The following is a 19088-nucleotide window of genomic DNA, read 5'->3' on the forward strand; positions in this document are numbered from 1 at the left end:
CATTTTTAAAAAGAAGTTTATTTTCTCACTTATAAATTCTACTTAAGGAAAACATGTAACATTTGAAGTAATAGGATACTATACTAGAAATTTGAATCTACCTAAAAATAGTTTAATTCCATCATGTAAATGCAAATTTCAGGGGTGGACACCCTCTTCAAAGAAGACTTTGTTCAGACTTAATACCATTTAGAGAGGAACAGTGAGTGGGTGTGCAAAACGATATGGAGTTGCTCGTGGCTCTCAGCAGGTTTGTCTTAACCTCTATGGTTATTTTGAGGTCAGCTGCGTTCAGAAGTATGTGCATTTGGACTCAAAGCTCCACTGGAGTTCAGCTTTGACAGGAAGAAAATAAACACATTCTTGTATCTACAACAGTAGGTGTTTCCAAACTTATTTTATTTAATAACTTCCAAGGGCTGAAGGTTTCCATATCAAATAATATTTTTATCAGAAAATGTACCTAAAATAAAATAAGTTAAAGATGTTTAATACTCTTTATGGGACCAGATTTTTTGGATATTTTGTTTTTTGGGGACTTTGGGGTGACTGGTTAAATCATTTATGTAGAAGTAAATCACACTTTGGGGACAAATGAAAGTTATGGTTCATGTTTGAAGTGCTGGATAATACAAATGATCACTTATACTTTTATATTTGGTTTAGGGATATAAGGCAATATCCAAAATGTACATGAAAGTGCAAACAGAGAGAGAGAGAGACAGAGAGAGAGACAGAGAGACAGAGAGACAGAGAGACAGAGAGACAGAGAGACAGAGAGAGACAGAGAGAAAGGACTTCAAGTACTCGGCTAGAAGATCAGCTAGAAGTTTCAATAATCCCTTGTGAAAAAGACTTTTTGTTTCAAAAGCTTTCTAGGGAAAACATATCTAAATAGATATTCCTAATGAAATATTCCTGCAAATGGTTAAATATTCTTAGACCTAGGGATGATAGCATAATGAAAGGTGATACTTTGGGGAGGAAAATATCTACTCAGAATAGAAAAAGTACCAGTTATAAATAACAATAATTCAAAAAATATTTTCAATAATAATTTCCACTTATCTGGTAAATTTTTCATAAAAATTATAAATTGCTTTAAAAGAGAACATAGACTAATCAATTTGTCTTAGCTTCTTCAGCTTTCTAATCAAGGAGTTGGACTAAATGTTAATCTTTTAGCTCTAATAGTGTATCATTCAAGCTGATAGAAGGTATTAAAATGGACCCATTGGTTTATCCAAATGATAATAGAAAATGTGGCTTAAACGTATGAAGCCTGGCAATGCAATTTTTTTGTTTGTTGAGAACAAAGGAAAGTACTAAGTGATGAAAGATATTATCCAAAGTTCAAACCCATTCAGGTTTAGTCAGTTACCCCTGACCATCAAATAGTTTACACTGTTTTGTTTTATTGAAGACTCCAAGAATTCCAGGCACCTACTGTTGGAAATCTTTCATTATTATTTTTGAGATGAGATCGGGACTTCCGATTTTTAAAGATCTCAACATTCTAGTTTGAACATAAAGATGGGAGCTACAGATCACTCCCAGACTGACTGGGATCCAGGGGAGCAGAGGAACAGACCTGACCCTGGGGGGGCCTATGGATGACTTCCAGACTGCCTGGAATCTAGGAGTCCTGCCTGGGACCCAGGGGCACAGAGGAACAGAAATACCCATGGCAATATTTGTAGTTTATCATTTCCTGCCCCTAGGAACCACTTTTCTGGTAATTTCTCTCCTCTAGGGGAAAAGTACAGAGCAATTAACACCTGCCATCTTGACTACTCTCCTGTGGTAGGAAAAGTCCCTGATGGGAGCAAGAATGAGAGAGTGGATCTATAACCTTCACAATTTGTGCCAAAATCACATTGTAGACACTTAATTCCACTTAAGCCCTGGAAGTTTTCTCCCTGTAAACCAAGAATCTAGCCATCACTATGCTACTGTCTCAAGCCTTCTAAGGCAATCTGTGATTTACAAATTACTTCCTTTACTTCAGGGATTGGTATCATAAAGTGGGTTCCTCTTAGTGGCTAGAGTATACTAAGGAGAACAGCCACTGAATCTGTTTCTTTTTTGGGTGAAGTAGAATTAATATTTAACTAGCCATATAACATAATTGTCTATAAACGGGAACGATGGGCAACAAAGTGGCTTTGAAGTTCATCCTTCTAGGCTTCTAAGGATCTCAACTTTCCTGCTTCCTCCATGCTACTTATCAGTAAAGATTTCACGCATCTGGTGTGAGCAAATTGTAGCCGAACTATAAATCACAGTTTTTCATGTGACTATCAATGCCCAAATGTAGTTTAAGGCCTTTTTACACAGTATAAGAAATACAGCATAATTTAGCTGTCAATAAAATATTGTTCCTGATCATCCTCTTTATTTAAAAAAAGTGAATTCATCTCTTAGCTACTAATTTTGGGGAAACAATTAGAAAAAGGGAAAAATCAAAACAAGTGACTTACTTCTACAGAGGCAGAACTCCAGATAAAGCAGCTAAAAAACTTACCACAATTTTAACAAAAAGTAAAATTCAGCACAACTTAATTCCTTTTTGTATGTCATTTAAGGAATGTTTGTTACTGAGATTGACAAAATAAATTCATTACTTTGTCCTGTCATTATTAAGGCAGTCTTACGATACTGGCTCTGAGAATCAAGTATATAGTTAAAGCCATGTGAGACTACCAGATGATGTATAAAAGCACAAATGAGCATCTTATGCTTGCTTTAGAAGGCTGATCTGTTAAACCTGTGATGTTGTTCTTCAAACAAGAAACAATACAAGTTATCTTCATATGGGTTAAAATGCTATTTAAGATAAGACTTCTGGAAAACTGCTAATGTTTGTGTATAATTCTTATTTTTCAATGCAGTTGGTGGCCAAGGAAGTGGTTAATAATATATGAACGTCAAATGCCATAGGTGGATACCTATTAAAAGGTGTGCACTATATAAATAGGATTGTATATTTTCAAAACTGTAAAATAAACACAAAGAATTATAGGTCTACATGTTATAATTTAAAGTCAACACTGGCACTTTTTTTAACCTAAATACATTCCTATGACAATACATGCACCTACAAACACATGGCCATGCACATAACCTTGTTTTCTGCATTTGCAAGAAAGTTAGAATATACAATATTGTACATTGTGTCAACTTAAATCATTTTGGAAAGTCAATGAAGATGGCAATAAAAATCTAATCTAAGAAATTAAAATACAAGGAGAAAATTATATCATAGATTAAAAACACTGAAGACTGATGGAAAGTTAGGGTTAGATCGCTTGTCCCAGTGATCTTGAAAGATGCAGAAGAGAACAGGACAGTTTGTAAACACGCTGAATATTCAGTTTGGCAAAAGGGATGAAAACTTTTGTAATCCAGCAATGCAGGCTAGAGATCTAGACCATCTGGGCTGCGGTTTGCAGAGAGACTTTATAGCTGTGGGCAGTCCTCCGTAAGGCTGGGGGTGCAGATGGTGATCTGGATGCCCATCTGGATGGGAGCCGGCGATTGGCTGGTCTAGCAGGTCGGGAAAATCCTTTTCCATTTGAGGCTTTCACTGCTATGGATTCCTGCAACACAAATAAAGGCCACGGTCTCCTTACACACACCGCCTTTATCCAAGAAATATATCAAAAGGACCACCACCACCACCACCACCACAATAACAACAATAAAAGTGTTCATGAGATTTTGTATTCATGGTTCCAACTGTCCTTCTTCAAATGATATTTTTTAGATTTATTTTTGTTATACATAGGTGTTTTGCTCATATCCATGTATGTTCATATGTGCACTATGTGTGTGCCTGGTGCCCACAGAGGTCAAAAGCGGTCATCAGATTCCTTGAACTGGAGTTAACAGAGGGTTATAAGATGCCCTGTGGGAACTGGGAACTGAACTCAAGGCCTCTGGAAGAGAAGCCAGTGCTCTTCCCGGCTGAGCCATCTCTTCAGCTCCTGCAACCCTGCAACCTGCCCTCCTAAGAAAGCTGATGTTCTTGCATCTGAGACAGGCAGTGAGGACAGACTCAGGTGCTACTGCCTCCCTCAGAGCCAAGTAACAACCTCATTTTTATTGTCTCTTTGGATTCTTACATTTAATTCACAGGGGTTTTAAAAATGAAGCAAAGCAATGCAATATGTTCCTAAGGATCTACAGGAGAATACCCCCCCCAATCCCTAAACAATGAAAAAGAAGAAACATTCAGCGTATGTTCTTAGTTCATGAGAAATTTGTTGGTTATATTCGTGTTTGTGTGTCTCTGATCATAGGACCTACAGATTTATGGTTTCAACTAAAATGAAGGGAAGTATAAAAGCCAGTGAATTATTTGAAATGCTGGCTAATATAATGTCTCATTATTTAAATTACATATAAAAGGGGGCATTTTGTATAAGTCTTCATAGACTGTACTCTTTTAAGTGGACAAAAAAGAATTGTTTATTTAAATACCCATTTTTTTGTTAATTTTTATGTAAAAAGTATCTGTGACTAGCTGTATTTTGTAGACTGTCTTTTAGTGGCACAAACAAAAGAGTTTGTTTTTATTTGTTTTAAATGTTTAAACATTTAAAACTAGACATTATTTTACCATCATACACATTTGTGTGACTAACCCTATGAGGACACAAGTCATACAATGGGAAAGACTGAATCAATCGTAATTGAGAAAGTGGATGTTATTAAAAAATGTTTTATGTACTGAAATAATAAACCTTTAGGGTAAAACTCTGTAAATCAACAGATATGTATTCTGATTTATTTTAAAGAAAGGAAACAAATAACTTTCCTCGGGTTCTTGAAAGCATAGTATATCAATTTTACTATTTATTATTTACCTATTTTTGAGGCAGGGTCTCACTACATAGTCCCAGATGATGGGAATTCAACTTTGAAAACCATTCCAGTGTCAAACACCCAGAGCTCCACCTGCTTCTACCTCCTGAGTGTTGAAATTAAAGTTATGAGTGACCACATGTGTCCTTGATATGACTTATTTTTAAATAATGCGCTAGTTGAAGTTTTTAAAACTGTACCCTCAATTCATATTAAGTTATGCCTCACAGAGAGCCAAGAAGCTAAGAAGATACCAAATTGTGTCTACACCCTACTTATATGATCTAGCAACGGGCCTCATTTCAGAGCTATTACTAAAGATGGATGTAGTCTCTGATTAGCTGTGTTATCTTATTTGAATCTATCACTCCACTTGCTGATCCCCACCCTAAGCAAATGTTCCATTTGATACATTTCTAAACATCGGCCCTATATGGTACCACCACTTACATCAGAACCGCATTTGGTCCAGTTATCCCTGAAGCATTTCGAGTTTTGCTGTGCAGACCCCGTCTCTGTCTCATAGGTTTTCAGCAGCTTTTTCACAACACCATAATTTGATCTGGGATCAGCTGACTTTGGCCGGCTAGAAAAATTGCTTGGTCGCCAATCATGCTCGTGGAACATGAGCTGATAGCTGCTGGGACTCACACATGCCTGAATTTGTTTGACCAGGCCTGTTGCAGATACTTCTGTGGAATTACTGAACATGTTTTCCATGGGCACAGGCATTTGGTCACTAGCTTTCAAGCCATTAGTCCCACTGACACTTTCTGATACATCATCTGTTTGAGCAGTAGAGCTATCACAGAGATGGAGATAATCAAGTGGTTTTGAGTAGCTTTGACTTTGCTGTCCTGCTTGACAATTTCTGTCTGTTCTAAATACAGTTCTGTTAAATTCATCAATCTTTGCTGCCAGCTTTTCATTCCTTGGAGTCTTTTCTAAATTGCAGTTGTAACTTCTGCATGGGTCTGTCTGTGTCAGTGAGTGAAGAAAGTCATTTTTCACATGATGATCAAGATGATATTTAGTAGGGTTATCAGGAATCACCTTATTAAATTTTGCTTTATGGGGGGTGAAACCAACTTTTTGAGACTGTGTAGAAGGGCTCTCCTTTGTACCTATAAAAGTGTCACATGACCACATATTAAGTCCAGTGTCTTCATTACCTGGAGGCTTGCTATCTATTTTGACTTCTGGTGTCAAAGAGGAAACCATGGTACTGTCTTTCAGTCTTCTGTCTTGTGGAAACAATGGAGACTGCCTCAAAAGGAAATGAGGACTGCAATTCCTTTTGTCTTGATTCTCATGGGCCACCCAACTGTGGTATAAACTTTCCTTCAGTCTTTCTTGGGTTTGTTCAGAGTATGAGCTGGAGAAATTTCGAGAGGTACTTCTTGGAGGAGGAATTGGTGGTATTTCACTTCTTTGTAAATCAATTATATCAATTCCACAGTTTTTCATAGAATTGTTTTGGAATCCATTAGCCCAGCTCTGATTCTTTTGCTGTTTTTCTTTCTCCAAATTGGTTGGAAGAATGCTCTGGCCATTACTGATCAAGTGGTCCCCATGAGGTACACGGATTGCATTGGGCATTTCCCGGAGAACAGAATCTGACTTCATCCTAAACAATCATAAAACAAGGTACATCAATGACAATTTTTTTTCAAAATGAGCTTTTAAGGGAAGCCATAGTTTAAAAAATACATTTCGGCTATAAGTCACAATTTTCTGAAACATTATGTGTGTATAGTTTTATATATATATGTGTGCACATATATATACATAGTGCTATATAAAAGTACGCATATATATGTATGTGTATGTATTCATATTCTAAATCCACTTATTACAAGGTCTCTTTATTTCTTTATTGTAGGATAAAGTCTTCAGTGTTAAATTTATGCATTTAACCCAAATTTTAGTCATTGTCATTCCCCAACATGAATTCTCATGCAAGATTCAAACTAGACAATATGGTCTCCTGAGTTTCGGCTTTTGACCCACCCATTTTTACAGTTTTTCTCCTGCCATATCCTTTTCCTCTCTTTCCTATGCAATTCCTATTCACTATTCATAATTCCTATTCAGTCTTTCATTTTTCTCCTTGGATTGTAAATAGCACTGGGAATAGTGTTAGTCTGAATGAAGTATCATGAGCACTAAGTAACCCCAAATGGAAAGTTTCATTTGAACTTGAAAAGAAACTAAGACTATATTTAATGAATCAAAGAAAGGGAAAAAAAGAAACAGGCTCTAACAAGGTGTGCCTATTGAGAGAAGAGTGCCCTGGATGGATTTGAAGCAGAGTGAGGGATAATGAATGACACAGAAATACTAAGTCACGTCAAATCTTAGAACAATATTGAGGCTTTGAAGTGCTTTCTGGAGGGCATTGGGATGACCACAAAAGCTTCACTCTTTAATGGTTTGCGTTTTTTTTTTTTTTGAGAATTTCATACCATATATTTTGGTCATATTCTTTGATCTTTCTTAACTCCTCCCAGATTGTCTCTACCTCCCTATTCACCCAACTTTGTTCCTTTCACCATGACAGTTTTATACTGTATAAGGAGACTGGCAAGTCTCTGTATAAAACAATGTGGACTAACAAATAACAAAATCACATAATAAATTATACATGCTGAACTTAGAAAAAGCTTCTACAACATCTTAAAATGAAGTATAGTAAGCACCCCTAACAGAAGACAGAAGGGAAGTTCAATGGTCAAACGGAAGACAGTGCACTGTGGATAACACACTCTGTTGCAAGTCAGCACAAAACTGAGTGTCCTGACAGCTAAATACAGAAAGGAAACCCATTGTTGTAGCATTCTAAGAGAATATCTGATCTCTTGATGAGCTAATTGTTGACACAGAATATCTGTACTCACTATGCATAGAACTCCAAATTATTATTTTTTTAACTTAGCTAAAACTTAGTCTTAAAATGACATTGTGTTTTTAACATAAAATAAAACAATAGTTTTAGGTCATAGGTGCCATATAATGTGCTACTTTGAAAAGTACATAATCCTTTATTATGTGCCTAACTGATGAAAATTAAATGATCCAGGCATAAAATATTTAAGTAGAATATCTTATATTGTTCAAACACCACATTATTAAATTTGACATAGTTTAAAAATTGATTTAACTGGATTTGCCCATCTGTATATTTTTCCCCTGGTCAAACACTCAAAATGAGAAAGACCTACAATAGAGGATACATATCCATTTATTACAGAGTCTAGCTTAACTAAACTCAAAGAATATCATATTCCTAATATTTAAGTTATAAAACATATTAGAAGATTGCTTTTTAAGAATCCATGAAATAAGATATACATCATGAGGCAGTTTAGATTCACTGACTATAAACAAAATTCTTTTGGATTTCCCAGTTTACAATAATCACATGTGTGCCAGCCTACCGTCTGTGGTTAGGGTGCTTTCGGATTTCCTCTTGAAAGGTGCATAATGCTTCACTCACTTTTGCAAGTTCTTCAAGAGCCTTCATATACATAACACATAAAAGAGAGGTGTTGTTAGCACTCGGAAGGGCAAACACTTCTTTAGAAACAGTTCCTGGCTGATCCCATATTACTTACTGTGTTAAGGGCGACAGAACAATCTTTACTCTCCTCAGAAGTCCTCGCTCCAGACCATGCCTCACATGCCTCCTCTTCTGTGGCCAAAGGATTCAGAAGCCCGACTTTGCTTCCTGTGGGTGTGTTTTGTTTTTTATAAGCTTGGTTTCCTCCTCTGAGGAAGTCCCTTTCTAGTTTGTGGTCCTTTTCCAGATCATCTTGATGATTCCTCACTCTAAATTCACGTTGTCCTGAATCGGAGGGATTTGGAGGAAATTCCATTTTATTTTGACCATGATCAATATCAATGACCTTAGAAGGTTCATTCATATTCATTTTCCTCCTCAGCTTTACTTCCTGGCAAAGCTGTAGGAAATAAAAATTAAAAATGTAGTTTTCCTAATTTACTTGATCAATATCTTTTTCTTTCTTTTTTTGATCAATATATTTTTTTAAAAGCAGAGTTTTATTACATAGTGTTCTCAGGCTTCCCAATATCTACCTGTCTCTGTCTCTGAGTACTGGAAATAAAGGTATGTGCTACTTACTATGCCTAACTTTGATCGATATTCTTGATACTAAGCAAATCATTCTGAGTTCTTTTTGCAATATTACTATATACTACCATGGGTAGTAATGATTGTGCATATAGATAGTGCTTCTAAAACAGGGTCCAGCTAGGACAACTTTGATGAACCATAAAGACTAGTTTTAGTAGAGTAATGTGTAGATACAACATTCTGTTTTTCTGATGAGAAATCAACTCATTGAAAAACAAAAAAGTCTGGATCTATACAGAGTGCAGAAACACAATCACAAATTACACTGACCCAAATCAATTACTCTCTATTCTCTATAATCACTTTCTAATATGACAAGAGTTTAACACTAATAGTCATATATTTTAAACATATGATCTTATATAACAACATTAACTGTCTAAATAGGTGACAACACCATATAGTAAACCAGAATATTCTTTCCTCTAGGTAATCCCTTATTAATAATTTCCTTGGTTGGTCAACTACATTATTGAGATATTATAGTGACATTTTTAATGCAACAATGATACACATTCTTTTAAAAAGTTGTTTTTACTCAGATTAAAATGATTGCATCAGTGTTCTACATGATAAAACAGAGCTTCAAAGCTTGGACCATCTATCGCCTCCGTAAAAGACAATCCCAAATTATTTCTTAAGGAGGATGCCTTAGTGAAATCAGCTGATACTCCATCAGCTAAGCCCCAATGTGAAGAAGGAAGTAATGTTCTCCTGAGATTTGCTTACATCTTGCAAAAGCATATCATTTTAAAACAGACCATCAAATAACTTTAAAGCAAATACTTATATATTTCACAAAGGTAATAGATGCCTATAATAATAACATACTCAATATTTATGCATAATTCCCATTAAGAGAGTATACATAACTAATACATTAAGGATACATGGTGCTTTTAGTTCCCCAATATTGATAAAGATTTTAATCACTCATCTCAATGACTGAAGTAAGGTTCCCATCAAACTACAGCAATAAATTGTTTTGATGCCTACAAAATTATCTGTACTGAATTACTCTTCAACATGAATGATATAAAGAACAACCCTCAAAGTGCTCTGTTAAATTTATGGATGCTATTGGCAGTGTTTTCTCATTTTTAAGAATTTATGAATAGACTTGGCATGGTGGCACTCACCTTTAATCCCAGCACTCAGGAGGCAGAGGCAGGAGTATCTCTATGAGTTTGAGGTCAGCCTGGTCTACAAAGCAAGTTTCAGGACAGTCAAGGCTGTTACACAGAGAAACCCTGTCTCAAAACAGAACAAAACAAAAACATTCCTGAATTAAAAAGAAAATTGCTATAGTTTCAAACCTGGGGAAATTGTGCTATTCATAACACATGACTTTTCATTTCGCATGTTAACTGTATTGGGTTCTAGAAAGACTCACTCTTGTGTATTATATACAATTCCTTTCATGTATTCACCTCTTCCTTCAGTTTTTGATTTAGTATAATTTACCTTACATACAATTTTATGCCATTATAGCTTCCCAAAATTTCTCAACTTAGTTGAGATATTAAAACAACAACAGCAAAAATTCCCCCCTCAAAAAAACTAGTACACTGTAACGAATGGAAAACTTTTTCTTTGGCTTAATACTCAGCCCCTGTCAATAGCTGAATGACCAAAGGACACAAACAGAACAGATTGCAAGGCAACAAAAAAGTTTCAAGATTTCTATCAGCTCAATGTATACATAATTATAGTTCATATGTGGATTATTCCATGTTTAAAATGGTCTGAGTACACATGCCTTGGATTTTCAATAGCAATAGCACTGAACATGGAGAGGGACCCAGCAGAGATGCATGAGCATCTTCATGCTGGATGCTTTCACTCAATGGTACTATTACTTAACATCACCGATGTTACAGGTGCACACTCTGGAGTCTGCATTTCTCTAGCACATGGCTCAATATCATGCATACTACACTTATTTAAAAATGTATTTGCTAAGGAAAAAATACTTTATTATGCTTGAACCATACAATTTCCAAGTACTTTTTTAAAGTTTTACTTTTAAAAACAAGGGTCGATTCTCTACAGCCTGAGAAAATATTTCCTTGTGTTTTTCTCAGCATTTTTTTATCTTAGCTTTGCACACTGTAGACCATATGCATATGATTAGAAGAAGACACACAGTGCTGGCATTGAGAAATTACCTATGGGCACGTTTTATAAACATACCCTCAACTATCCTATTTTAATCACAGGCAGGAAAGTCCTTGGATAAGGGGAGTAAAGGGAGTTAGTAGAGTGTTTTTCAAATGTAGTAGTAGAAGTAGATTTATTTTGGAATCATTAACCACAGATGTCTCATCTTTATTATTCCCTTGGGGAAGGATTTAATACCCCCAATCTTTATTTTCCATTTTGGCATACCACTTTTTCACTGTGTATTTTATTCAAAACCTATTTGTTCTCTGTTAATCAGAAAGAAGTGTGGATGCACTGTAAACATGCAAAGCCCTTGCTTTGCTTGTCTGCTAAAGAAAAATAAGGCTCAGGGAGCTGTTAAATAACTGTCTTGTTAAGTTGAAGAAACCATAAAATCCAATATTATTTATTGAACAAAATATAGCAAAATCAATATACATAAATTTCAGTTGGAGAAAGCTTGAAGACACACTAAAGTAAATGTATTAAGGAATATTTCACGCAAAAAATAGAGGATGATAGGTGTGATTAATGAGAATAAAATTACTGACTGTGTCAGAGCCACGATATATGATTTTAAAAACCCATTTCCTAATAACACCTTGCCAGAGTAAATCTGATGTCTTCTACCACTTTTCTGTCTGACATATGACATACCTTTTGATGCTGCTGATTTATTTGACAATCTTTGGTATATATTACTCATATACCATCTCAGGAAGGAGATGGTATATGAGTACCAAATTATATTCTTGATACTGTATGCCTCATAAATTATTTATTTCTTGCATTTTCATCCTAGGCTATAGTAGATGAAGAGTCATACAGAATATACACATTACTTTTGGTACCATGAACCTGAAATCAGAGAATAATAAATTGATACATTGAAGAGCATAAGTTCTCAACCTGTGGGTCGTGACCCCTTTAGGCTCACATATAAGTTAGTCTACATTTAAGATATTTACACATTATTCATAGCAGCAATAAAATTACTGTTACAAAGTAGCAACAAAATAATTTTATGGTTGCGTGGAGTCGCCACACCATGAGGAGTTGTATTAAGGTGTTACAGCATTAGCAAGGTTGAGAACCATTTCAAGGTCTTCATTTTCATGTAAGGTTATAAAATAAATGCAGTCTCAGAGACACCAGTAGGTGTGGTTAGGCTGGTTTTGATCTAGTAAGTGTCACGAGACGTTTATTTCTTTGGGGGAAGAAGAGAAACGAAAGTAGTCCCCAATAGGAAATGAATGTCAGCAGGATTTTCATGTCTAGCTTGGAGTTTACAGCATCTTTAAACGAATCAGGTCATACCTGTTCAATCTTCTGCTGCATGACCTTCCACTGACTTTCCCATTCTTTTCTTTCGTTATCAAACTGGTCCAGTAATTCCATCTTTTCCTTATGCCAGTTGGCCTCTGTGTTCTCCCGCTGCTTATGCAGGTCCATGGCAACTGTGTGGGGGTCAGCCAAGGGGTCTCTGCTCATCTCTGCCTTCTCTCAGCTGTTTCTTGGAAATGTGGAAGTGTTTGATTGGAAGGGGTCTCACTTGCCTTTAAAATAAAGCCTGAGATAAACATGAGAAGACAGAGTTCCAAGTTCACGTGCTTTGTGGAAATATCATTTTGTCAAGAACCAGTGACATAATGTATAGAAATAACTATAGGAACCTAAACAGGAAAGAAACAAGATCTTCCCTAGGTCAAGTGGAAAGATTGTGCCAAGATCCAACAGGTAGTCACCTCAGCAGATTCATGTCTTAGCTAGAAAGCATGCCAGTCTTAAAAATGAAAAAAAGGTCATTGTTTTACTTCCTCAAATAAAATCTGCAGTATCACTATTGTTCCATGAGACACATCTTAAAACTTACTCATGATCTCTTTCACCTGGACTTATACGTGCCTTGAACAATAACTATAGGAAACTGAAGAAATGCTTTCTTATGTTACAATAAGTAGTGACCAAAATGGCCTGATTTCTACCATTCAGGATATGAATATTTAGGGTTTGATGAGACAGTTTAAAATACCAGACACAGAGCCTGGAAAGATGGCTCAGACCTTACGATTGCGCACTGCCCTTATTTGGTTCTCAACCCCCTTATAGAGTGACTTATAATCACCTGTAACCTCAGCTTCAGGGAATCCAACATCTTTTTTCTGAATTCTGTGGACACTTGCACTGACAAGTGCATGTATCCTATCCCCAATATACACATAGTTAAGATTAACCTTAAAATACAAGATATGTAATTATGTCATAAACTTTGATAGTTTTTACATTAAAGTGAGGATACCCATAGCATTATTATGAACTTTAGATAGTATAATAAATGCACAGTAATTTTAGAAATTAAAAAATACTTTGGACTTTAAAAGTTTCACTTTATCTGAAGAAAGTTTTTAATAATAAAATCATGTATCTTTGTATTGAACATAAAAGCTTATTGGTAATGCACCATTATATTTACAATTACTGTGTCAATAAGAAGCAGAGTTATGGGTAGCAGAAGGCTCACATGATTAGCTTGTCAAGGGCCTGGACTCCAGCACACACATGTGTGCAACAATGTGTGCATGTGCGCACACGCAACGTGCACACACACACACACACATGAAAGAGAGAAAAAAAAACAAAAACCAAACAAAACCCAAACTCTGATTCTTCATGTTACTAATCCATGTCCATAACACTAACCCTTTTTGTTGCTTATGGATGAATTTGTCAATAGTCAATGTTGTGATGTTGCTGGCAGAACTAAGTCTGTAGGACTATGTAGCAAGAGCAATTTTGCACTCACTGAAGACAGATGCATATTTCACACCTCATATATTAGATGACCGTGAAAGATAACTATTTTTGTTATGCCTCTCCAGTTAAAATAGGAATGAATTATTATAGACTAGAAAGAATTGGGAACATAACACTTTTTAATGCAGGCTCTGCTTCTTAAAAATAAAAAAAAATAGATCAGTATTTATCCCGGGTATACAAATGGACTTTGGAATCCCATCCAACAATGTGAGATGCACTCTCATCCTGAACTCTTGGGGGAGGGTCTAGGCCCTGCCCTGGATGAAATGACAGACTATGGACACCCTCGTGGAGGGCCTCACCCTCTCTGGGGAAATGAGGGGATATTGGGGGAGTTGGGGGAGGGCATGGGAGGAGGGGAGGGAAACGGAGAGAGACCTGGAACTGACTTGTGAAGCAACCTTGTTTCTAATTTAAATTTAAAAATAAAAAAGTTAAATTACTAAAAAAAAACAATGAATTATATTAAGCAAATGGACAAAAATATAAAAAATAAACAACAACAAAAAGTCTATTAATGGAAAGATCTATAGTTTTCTCAAAAACATTTACCAATGACACTTTGATATTTTTTGCATATGTCCTTGGCACTCACAGTATCATTACTAATTCAGTCAAGAAAACTAAACAATTTCAAATTTAGTTACAAACATGCTCTCATGACCCCTGTGTTAGTCACCCATGCTCTGTTTCTAAACTCATTTTCTTCCTCATTATTCCTGGTTTTCTTTTGCTACTCTCCCCACTTATAAAGCCAAGCCACGGAGATCTAACACAATGAAGACAGTAAAGAATTTACAGAATTTGGGTTTTTGTTTCGACTGGCATAATTTTTACTACTGATAACCTAGTGATATTTTAGGTCCACCTAAAACTAATTTCCAGGAAATACAGATATTTGTTGTGAGAATGGAAGACTGCTTCAAAGCTATCTGTAACCAATTGTGATCTGGAAGTATCTCAATGGCCATAAATAATTGCCTCTGAAACATCTTTGGAAAAGGGTAGAGGTCTGAGACATCAGGAAGAAACTCCAAATTTAACCAAGGATGCTAGACAAAGGGAATGTTTTCTGACAAGATAGTCACAAAAAAGGTTTTATAATATTCCAAGTATTTATTCAAGTCATGGAACTATGGGTGCAAGTTCGTTCGTTTTAATTCCTCCTGACCACAGGCACCTCCTAGTTTAAAGATGTCAAGCCCTTCTATTTTTATCTACAAGAAGATCATCTAGTTTTGTCCCTAATAACAGGAGTATGTCAGCCCAGGAAAGAGTTGTGGAGGCCTGATCCTGAGCTCCTCTGCAGAACATCAAACTTGTCAGCTAGTATTGAAGGACTGATCTTCATAGCCTCCCCTTTCCAGAACCAGAGTAAAGGCCTAGTGAGTGAAAGGTGATGACTACTGCTGGAAACCAGTGATTTCTTATTAAAAAGAAAGCTTCACCAAAATGCTTATTTACAGCAATGTTTACCTCTTTTTTTTTTTTTTTTTTTTTGGTAGGTGGATTTCCTTTGCTTTGCTAGAATCTCTGTCTTGGATTCAATACATATAAATACCCACTCAAACACAGCAGGGGTACTTCACTGTTCTCTAAAAACAAAGTGTGTGGGGGGCATGGAAACATTCCGAAGTGCAATTTATCAAGTGAGAGAATGTGTATAAAGAATCTAAACACTACACATAATGAGTTCTTAATAAATGATTATTCCTTCCCCTTGTCTTTCGTCTTCCCTCTTTATCTTTTCCTTCATGCATTTCCACGTAACTCACTTCTGAAAGTAATACTGGTTATTTTGAATTTTACTTCTCTGAAATCAAGTCTAAATGTGTAAACTCTTATATTCCCTTTGATTGTGTCTTGCCTTGGATGTATGCCAAGTCAAGTATTTAGTGCGAAACAGCTTGTTGCTAGCAAAAAGTTAAATAAATGTATAAAACTGCTTTTGCTATCATTCTCAATCAAGTTTTAAGATGTCGAGCTAAAGGATCAATTGTGTGGGGACAGAGTGTTCTGTGATGAGAAGTTTCAGGGTCAAGCAGAGCAGCACATCCAAAAGCCCAGATTTAGTGTTCTCCCTGAAGCAGATATAAAAGTTCTCTGTTCTTAGCTGACACTCTTTCCCTCCCACAGATGCTGGCATCTATGTGGGAGAGGAGAATGGATTTTTGCATTCTGTGTCCTCTTTCCCCATATTTCCTTGCTCTCTGTTTTATATTGGTTTTCTTAAATTTCATTCAGAACAGAAGTTGATAAGAGGAACCAGGGAAGGACAAAGGTAGCTGCATTCATTAGTCACACATGTGTCCCTCCCCCAGCAACCCTAATAAACTGGCATTGTGTAATCCCTTTTAACCTCCTTCTCCCCAAGGCCAGAAGCCAAGATTGTAAATGATGGAGAGTGGGTTGTGCAAGAGTCATGATGGGAAGCAAAACGGTTTAGTTAACGGTTCATCAGTGACAGGGAGCAAAATATAAGAACAGCAAAGGGGGTCTCACAGAGAAAAAGTCATAAAATACAAGCTTGGGTGAAAACAACAACTTCTGACTCGGAGAAGCAAAGATCTGAAAGCACTAACCTTGAGCAGATGTACTCCTGCCATTTCACTCCATCCCCCCAGAGCTGCCTCAGTTTGATCGCGGCCACACTTCTTCACGTGGGGCATGCTCAGTTCTTTCCACATCATGGTGTGATCATTTCAAACTGCTTCGTGCCCACTGAAAACTGGGTTTTAGCCAAGTAAGCCTTACAGTGTTAGGAGAGGTTACTGTACTGTCACTTCTGTCTCAGGAGGACTCTGCTCTGAGGACTACTTTGTGACCTCTTACTTTCCTTTTCTAAGCATATTACTCTTCATATAATTCAAGTTCTTCACTCACACGAGGATACACACTCCAGAAGGAATGTATGAGTCAGCAGATACTGCCAACTTCCCAATTCCTAGAAGAGATCATTTGGCCTGGGGATGCCTTGCTCCTGATAAATTTGGAGGGATTAGGGAACCCCATGCCTGTACCTCAAAGTACAGTATCACTTGTCTGAAAAGTTCCCTAGCTCACTTCCCACGTTATTATCAATCACTGATACTGTTTCAGGCAATTAAAAAGTCCTATCTCTCTTAAGCTCTTCATCAGCAAAAATTCAGAGACCTCCCCATTTGACTTTGTTACAAGATAAAATGAAAATTCTTCATGCTGTTTATTGCTATTGCTGCCTGCTCCTTGTTTCCTAGCAAGGTCAAAAAGATACAGAATACCCAATACCAAAGATATCAAGTTTGCTTCTCATTCATTACCGTCATTTATCCTTGGCTCTCCAATACTTTACTTACACATTCAATCTAAGCTATAGGCACATAAATTTTAGTTTCCTCAGCTGATAAAATACAGGCTCTGACTAAAAACAGCAACTTTTGGCTGGGGGAAGCCAATTACCTAAGAGTAGTTAGTAACCTTGGGCAGAGGGTGTGCCACTGCCATTTCTTGAAGACTCCAGTGCCTCTGAGCTCACATTGCAGTAACACTTAACCCTGGAGTCTAAGAGTCATCTTGGATGAAACTACATTGTTTTTATTGTGAATATCAAATAGCAAACTCGGTGGTTGTGAATTTTATCTTGCAGATATTAAAAATCACTTCATCCTGCCACAAACTGCATTCTAATAAATAGTTAATGGAAACTTAGGCTGAGCAAAGTTTTTGTGACCTACTGAGTATTAGTGAGAAACATAGTCTCAGGGTAAGGATGGCAGGGTCAGTCCAGGCTTTGGAAATCCTCTCTCAGCAGCTAAACAGCTTCTTCCCGAGTCAGTTGAATCCGTTATGTACCCCGCCCACTGTCCTAAATCCCAGACACAGGCATCCAAAAGTGCGGGAGATGTTGAGATCCCACGTTACTTAAACCTCATCCACATTCTAAAATGCAGCAACTGCAGCCCCTCTGTATCCTGCCATAATCAGTGTCTTGCTTTCAAATGTGCCAGAAAGAAACATACCTTCTTGTACTTGGGGGCAGTCCTGCAGCAGGTCAGGCTCTGTGTGGTCAGTTTAGCAATGTAATAAGTGGAGCAGAGAGCTAGGTGTCTGAAAGAACAGTCTCAATAATTCCTTTTTAAAACAAAGTCCGTCCATTCGCACAGCGGTTCTTGCAAGTCCCTTCTCAAACTTCACCATCAAAGGGCCACTCAGCTCATTGTCACAACAGCAGCTGGGGCTACTGTGACGTCAGGAACTTGGAGGCGGCCTTCTGGCCCCTGTTTCCAACCAGAGCTCTGTAACTCTAGAGCAGTTCGCACTCTGGGTAAACAACTCCAGGTCCAGGACATTTTTAACTTTTATAATGGAGCCCAGCACTTTCAAACTTGCCAAGAAAGAGAGAGAGAGAGAGAGAGAGAGCTGCTTGCTAATGGCACATGATCATAATGGCCATATTTAGATTTCTTTTATTTGGAAAGTAAACTCATTTCTTAGGAGCAAGAACTATCTATCCTCTTCCTCCAGCCTCTCTCTTTCCCTCTCTCCCCTTAGCTAGTAACAAGATGTAGTCCTCAGTGCCTTTGTAAGTCTGGCCTGGGATGAAGGGGAAGAATGTATCACACAGAGTGAAAGAATCTGAAACACACACACACACACATACACACACACACACACACACACACACACCAACAAGCATGAGTCAAAGAATTATGTGAAAATATACTGAATGCCTGCCTTTACATAAAATAGAAAAGGGGTGTATATAAAAAGCAGCCTTGCATCTCTGTGATCCTATGAAAGCATTATGCCTCTATCTGTAGTATAGTGATGTTTTTACATAGAGGAAGAGGAACCCTCGGGAAACGATGGTAGTTCCTATAAAGGGAGGGCAAGGAAATATCAACAGTGAGATGCCTGTATACTTGACCCCAGTGAGGTATGCTGCAGTCCAAATAGGGGGAAACAATGAGAGTAGCCCAAGTGTGAGTGCCGTGGAGCAGATCAAATAGGCCTGTTTTGGAAATGTGAGGCACCTTTGTCTCCCCACAGTTATCTCTGCTTTTTGTTTGTTATCGGTGTGTCTGTGTCTGTGTGTCTCAGAGTGTGACAT

The 19088-nt window shown here is 37.1% G+C and overlaps 1 protein-coding gene across 2 annotated transcripts in view; it reads right to left on the reverse strand.

Moving 5' to 3' along the window:
• Window positions 1–380: 380 nt before the first annotated feature.
• Window positions 381–19088, reverse strand: part of Kiaa0408 (KIAA0408 ortholog) — a 29921-nt gene continuing 11213 nt past the window's right edge. Inside the window, exons 1-6 of one of the 2 annotated variants that reach the window (XM_040758321.1) lie at window positions 17998–18302; window positions 12500–12752; window positions 8481–8825; window positions 8304–8383; window positions 5317–6493; window positions 381–3599 (exon numbers count right to left, since the gene is read on the reverse strand). In XM_040758321.1, the coding sequence (XP_040614255.1) occupies window positions 3426–3599; window positions 5317–6493; window positions 8304–8383; window positions 8481–8825; window positions 12500–12673 (1950 nt within the window). In that variant the 5' untranslated portion in view covers window positions 12674–12752; window positions 17998–18302 and the 3' untranslated portion in view covers window positions 381–3425. Of the gene's footprint in view, window positions 3600–5316; window positions 6494–8303; window positions 8384–8480; window positions 8826–12499; window positions 12753–17997; window positions 18303–19088 lie in introns of those variants that run through there. The other variant, XM_005065781.4, reaches the window with a different exon arrangement.

Source organism: Mesocricetus auratus, unplaced genomic scaffold (genome assembly GCF_017639785.1).
Source record: "Mesocricetus auratus isolate SY011 unplaced genomic scaffold, BCM_Maur_2.0 Super-Scaffold_100018, whole genome shotgun sequence".
Taxonomy (NCBI): Eukaryota; Metazoa; Chordata; class Mammalia; order Rodentia; family Cricetidae; genus Mesocricetus; species Mesocricetus auratus.